At 50.6% G+C, this 6,410-nt stretch overlaps 1 protein-coding gene across 1 annotated transcript; it reads left to right on the forward strand.

Annotated features, from left to right (window-relative positions):
- Positions 1 to 491: 491 nt before the first annotated feature.
- On the forward strand, positions 492 to 1,297 carry LOC107121465 (complement C1q subcomponent subunit B-like; the record flags this gene model as incomplete). The annotated part of the gene is made up of 1 exon (XM_015424374.1): positions 492 to 1,297. A coding segment is annotated over one exon (575 nt), but the record flags the coding sequence as incomplete, so codon positions are not given.
- Between the last annotated feature and the right edge of the window lie 5,113 nt (positions 1,298 to 6,410).

Consider the following 6,410-nt stretch of genomic DNA (forward strand, 5'->3'; position numbering starts at 1 on the left):
CTCTTGCCGCTCAGTCTGGAGGTCTGACGTGGGCATTGCACATGGAACTTCCAGTAGGGATGCCGGCCAATGGGATCCAGAGGTTAAGCATCTGTGATGGCAGAGGTTCCGTTTAGCCACTGTGACTACTGCCATTGGATGGGTCGCTTCTCCATGAATGGGTCTAATGAATCAAGTTGCCACTCTCTTTCCTTCCGTCCCTATCAGCCGTGGCAAGGAGTAAAAGGGAGTTACGTACTGTTCCCTCCCAGCAGGAAAGGAAAGATTGCCCCCAAAGGGTACTAGGACATCACTTGAGCTTCTCCCATTTATGGTGGGACTAGCAGATGAGCCAAAAAAAGTCTGTGGTTAGGTTGGGTGCGTACCTTCTGGTGGGGCCGTGGGCCTCAGCAGATGCGCCCCCCCCAGTCAACCCTTTGCATCGGTCATGTGGGTCATTCAGTCTTTTCCTTCAACTCTTTCTGTTCTTCCCTGTCTTTCTGCTTCCGTAGGTCCTCCTGGGGTGTCTGCCGATGCCAGAGATGCTGGGGAGAAAGGAGACCCTGGCGAGGATGGGCATCCTGGGAAAGTCGGCCCCAAAGGCCCAGGAGGGTCCAAAGGCCCCCCCGGTCCACCCGGCCCCCGTGGTCCCAAAGGAGAATCCGGAGACTACAAGACCACGCTCAAATCGGCCTTCTCGGCGGTCAGGGGGGTCAACATGCTCCCGCGGCGTGGGCAGCCCGTCCGGTTTGACCGCGTCCTCGTCAACGTGAACCGTCACTACGAGAACCGCTACGGCCGCTTCACTTGCGAGATGCCGGGCCTCTACTACTTCACCTACCACGTCACCTCCCGGGGGAACCTCTGTGTCCATATCAAGAAAGGACAGGGCAGTCGAGGTGAGAAGGTGGTGGGGTTCTGTGACTACGTCCACAACACTTTCCAGGTCACCACAGGGGGTGTGGTGCTCCGCCTGGCGGTGGGCGAGTCTGTCTGGCTGGAGCCAACCGAGAAGAACTCGCTGATCGGGGGGACGGAGGGAGCCGACAGCATCTTCTCTGGCTTCCTGCTCTTCCCCGACGCCTGAGAGCACCCCCGACCGTGCGTGCTGCTTGCTCTCAGCCAGACTCTCCTGGGAGAGATTGGTCAGCTCTAGAACTCAGGGCCTTTGAGCTTCAGCACCTGCTGCCCTTTCAGGACACTCCCGACTGCTGTCCGTTCCCACATGCTTCCAACCGTTGCTCTTGTCCTGTAGCATCAGGCCTGTCTTCAGAATAAATAAGCATATCCCCTGAAGAATGAATTTTTCTTTGCTTGCTCATTTGTATGTTATTCTCGCACCCAGGAGTCGGGGGATCCTGTAGACTTCTTATGTGAAACTCACAAAAACCCTGTGAGGAGGGTTCAGTCGAAACAGTATACCTGGTCCATGTCCACTTAAGGGCGCTTCCACACAAACCAATCACGATGTGGCTGCCTTGAGGGCGGGGCCTGTCACAGAACGTTGGGAGGTGTAGGACAAGTGACCAGTGAGTGTGATTTATGAATGCGATTTCTGATGCTTTTCTTGACAGGTAAAATGACAGCTGTCACTGCGCCTTATTAGGTGTTTAATTAAACTGAATTTAGATTTCAATGGTTAGCCCAGACAGTAGAGCTGTAGAGTGGAAATTTTTCAGAGTATTATTTTAATAGTTAAAGGTCTTTTTCCTAGAGTCAGAAAATAATAAATGGAATTATTTGAAATTATAAACTCTCCAGCCCAAGGACATCGGAAAAGCTCAGTTATGAGAGGGAGAGATTCTCAGCGTTCTAAAAACAATCATCTTTCTGTGTAGTGCAGAGCATCTGGCCCCAGAAGGTCTGCTAAGAACTAAGCTGTGTACATCTTATAAAAAAAACTCCCCAGTTTCAGGCAGAAGCAAATAAGCCAGGAATGATGCCGAAAGAATGCCTCTCTGTTCACTGATGTTTTCCACTGTTCCAGGACCAGATAAGCAAATGTAACTACTGACATTTAAGACCCCGATAGGGGCTTGCCAATAGAGAAGTGCCAGCTCAAATGATGTTCTGATAGACACCAATTAGGGATTTCTTTCTGTATCAACTGTCATGATGTCATTTGGGGTGTAAGACCTACTGCCCTTCCCAGTTACGGCAGAATACAGCTTGGCGTTACTGGGTGCTAAGGTATCCTGCCCTGTATTTCCTGTTATCGCAATAAACAGATATTTATCCACAAAAAAAAAGGGCGCTTCCAGACAAGCTGAACAATGCACTTCCCATCCAGTTTCAATGCACTTTTGCAACTGGATGTTCCTGTGTGAGGTCTTTTCCAGATGTGTTCTTTCATTCTGTGCCTGTATCATGACAGGGTTTCCCCCCCTCCCTTCTGCATGTGTTTTGCTCCCTCTAGTGGCCACTTCAATATTTCACCACTGGATCACTGGCTTATTCCTGCGCACTTTAAAAGTGCAGGGAAATAAGCTGGCGATACAGTGAAGAAATGTCAACGTGACCCCTAGAGGGAGCAAGAGACATTCAGGAAAGATGGAGTAAGGACACACCAGCAAAGAAGATGAGACGTGCAGGAAAGCCCTACAGTGCCAAATCCACTTGCAGACGCTAAAGTGCATTAGAAGTGGACTGAAAGTGTGGGTAGTGGGACATTCAGTATGGGTGAGACGCAGGGGTCATTTCGTAGAAAAAGAGGTGCAGGAGCTCATTAGCATATCTCATTAGCATAACTTATTTGCATAGGCCACACCCCCTGACATCACCGGAAGTGTGTCAGAAGGCAACACCCACCGCTCAGGCTCCACTGGACTGTTTTGGATTGCTAGCTATTGTGTGTGTGTGGGGGAAACGTGCAGATCTGTCCTCACAGAGGAGGGAGAGTTTGTACCTGAATAAAACTTGGTCTTAAAGGTGCCATTGGACTGTTTTGGACCAGAGGACCGGAGAGGAGGGCTCTGCAACTTACCTGGCTGCTTCTTGCTCTGACTGAGGGCTGCTGTGAGCAGGGGGTGGGGCTTGTTGCATGTGCCCGTCCCCTGGGCTCTTTACTGCTGGAGCTCCACTCCTGTGCGCTCCTGCAGGAAATGACCCCTGCATGAGAGCAGGAGGAATCTGAATTCAGGCCTCCCTGCTGCTACTCCCAACACTTTGACCACCATACTGCTCTGTCTCCCGGTGGCAGAAGTAAGCAGCGATTGGTATTCTGAAGGTTGTTTTCCAGGGTTAGCTCCAGGTCTGAGGAGGCTCTAGGCTTGATACCTTTCCGGTGCATGCATGCCTCGTGGCCTTCCGGAGGAGGGAGCAAAGTATTTCTGCTCCTCAAGACCAAGGAGCATCGGTAAAAGGAGTGCAAAAGAGTCAAGTTTTTGCCTTTTGCAGGCTTGATAGAGGAGATTGCCCTGCAAACTCCTAAGACATCCCAGGACTCCCCTCCCATTCCAGGTGCCAACTGATCAGTCAAGCATCCCTGGTCAGCAGAGAGCCCTTTGCCAAGCCGTGGGCTGTAACAGAGGCCCTGCCGCACTTGATGCCAACTGTGGTATCGGAGGTTCTCAAACCCGTGCATCGCCTCGGAAATCTTTGGACAGAGGATGCAATGAATGAATGAATGATCTGGGGCAAGGGATGCTCTGTCTTCTTGGTGCTTGGGGGGCGGGGTCAACAGTGGGAGGACTTCTAATGTCCTGGCCCCACTGGTGGACCTCCTGATGGCACCTGGTATTTCTGGCCACTGTGTGACACAGAGTGTTGGACTAGCTGGGCCTTTGGTCTGATCCAACATTGGCTTCTCTTATGTTCTTATGTTCTTACCTGGGCCTAGCTGTCGGAGGGTGGCTTCTGAAATTCCAGGTGAGCTGTAGACTCTTTTTAAATTTGCAGTGGTGTGTGCCGAGGAAGTTACTATTTCTTCAAAGTTATAGCCTGTATCAGGTTGCAAAAGCACCTCCCCCCCCCCCGCTGCATGACAAAATAAAAATTCTCCAGAATCATTGACATTACATTGCCCCCACACACACACACACCTTTGGCTAACCTTACTTTGCACCCTCCTGAACAGGTAGGGAGGGATAGACTGGGAAGTTAAAATAGCCCAGGAATAAGCCAGGCAGAATGCTGCCCTGCATTACTGTGTGTGTGTAAACTGTCTTCAAGTCACAGTCAACTTCCTGCAACCCCAGCAAGGGGCTTCCAAGGGAAGCCGAAGCAGAGGTGGTTTGCCATGGCTTCTCTCTGCAGTCTTTCTTGGGGGGGTCTCCCATCCAAACACTAACCAGGGCCGACCCTGCTTAGCTTTCCAGATCTGATGAGATCGGGCCGTACCAGGCCGACTTTCCTCCCACCCTGCATTGCAGCCAATGCTCCCTCTAAGCTGCGGAATCTTGTGAGCAAAAATCCTATTTTGTGAGCTACCGGCATTAAAGTTGTGAGCAGGTGATTTGGCTACTGCGTAAATTAGTTTGCTCTGGAGCCCTCCTCCCTGAGCCGAGACAAAAATGTGTGAGCCGGAGGCTAAGAAACTGTGAGCTGGCTGACACTAACTCAGCTTAGAGGGAACACTGATTTTGCAACCACCACAAATCTCTAGGAATCTCCCAAACCAGACTTGGCATCCCTCCTTGAGTGCTTCTCTCTTTGCTCCCTGGATGTCTGAGCCTGTCGTACAGATGATTTCATAAAAACAGTGTCCTGGCTTTACTACGTTTGCACAGATTTTTGTTCAGGGTTTATATGAAGGGACTGTAAGATGCCAGCTACCCGTCTTTCACAAGAGACTTAGAAAAGAGCAAGTAGCACCTTAAAATCTAACATTTGTGGCAGGGTATTTCATGAGTCACTGCTCACTTCGCACGAAAGCTCCTCGAAATTTGGTTGGTCTTTAAGGAGCTACTGGACTCTTGCTCTTTTCTACTGCTACAGGAGGACTAAACACGGCTACTCATCTCGATCGATCACGAAATACTTATTTCTCCTTCTAAAGTGAGTAATATGGCTGTCGACCACAAGGAGGCAGCAGATACCCAAAGATTGCAGAGTTTACCTACAAAAGGGGTAGGGAGAGGGACACGTTTTACTCTTCCTAAGGCAGGGGTGGCCAAACGTGCTTAACCTAAGAGCCACATAGAAGCAACATCAGATGTCTGAGAGCCGCAGGAAACGAACAAATATCGCACACACGTTTTTATTGGGAAATATGCAAATTTGCTTTTTATTAACATCAAATAAGACTGCCGGAAATGAAGGCAAAAGGAGTAAAAACAGATATTGACAATGATATTTAAAGAGACAGATGCTTTCTCCAAGCCGGCCAGGGGGGTGGGGGCTTTGAGAATGCATTTAAAGTTGCTTTCTTTCTCTGCTCCCCCCCTCCCTACCTCAAGCCTGCCCAGGGGGGAACACTGGCTGGGGAAGGGAAGACCGATCAGGGAGGCTGTCCTGCTGGGAGCCGCACAACATGTGTGAAAGAGCCGCATGTGGCTCCCGAGCCGCAGTCTGGCCACCCCTGTCCTAAGGTTTTCTCAAACAGCCATGGGAAAGGAAAAACGTTTCTGGATAAGGCTACTAACCCTGGCCTGAGAAATTCCGGGAGATTTGGAGGGCAGTGCCCAGGGAGGAGAGAGAGCCCAGTCATAAAGTCCAGGAGAACTGATCTGAAGACTGGTTGTCATTCCAGGAGATCTCTAGTTCTCACCTGCAGGGGTCATTTTGTAGAAAAAGAGGTGCAGGGACTCATTAGCATAACTCATTAGCATAACTTGTTTGCATATGCCACACCCCCTGACCTCACCGGAAGTGTGTCAGAAGGCAACACCCACCGCTCAGGCTCCACTGGACTGTTTTGGATGGGTAGCTATGGGGGGGGGGATGTGCAGATCTGTCCTCACAGAGGAGGGAGAGCTTGTACCTGAATAAAACTTGGTCTTAAAGGTGCCACTGGACCGTTTTGGGCCGGGGAGCCGGGGGGGGGGGGGCTCTGCAGCTTACCTGGCTGCTTCTTGCTCTGCCTGAGGGCTGCTGGGAGCAGGGGGTGGGGCTTGTTGCATGTGCCCGTCCCCTGGGCTCTTTACTGCCGGAGCTCCACTCCTGTGAGCTCCTGCAGGAAATGACCCCTGCTCACCTGGAGGTTGGCAACCTCTGGCATCTTGGGGAGGCCCATCGCTAGAGCCATGGGAGGGAAGCCTCCACCTTGCGAGGGTATCCTAGGCCTCTTCCCCAAATTTCCGAACACTATTTTTTAAAGTTATTTATGTATATTTGAGTAGAAAGGCAATTATGCTCGTGCGTGATCTTGTTTACTTATTTAAAGGGCTTACATTCTACGCTCTAAATGAAAAAAAAATCCTTTTCAGAGCCGCGCACAAAAGCTGTGGACATCAATCAAACAGAGAGGCTGAAAATAAAAGCGAGTTGGATTA

Source organism: Gekko japonicus, unplaced genomic scaffold (genome assembly GCF_001447785.1).
Source record: "Gekko japonicus isolate JY-2015 unplaced genomic scaffold, Gekko_japonicus_V1.1 scaffold5026, whole genome shotgun sequence".
Lineage (NCBI taxonomy): Eukaryota > Metazoa > Chordata > Lepidosauria > Squamata > Gekkonidae > Gekko > Gekko japonicus.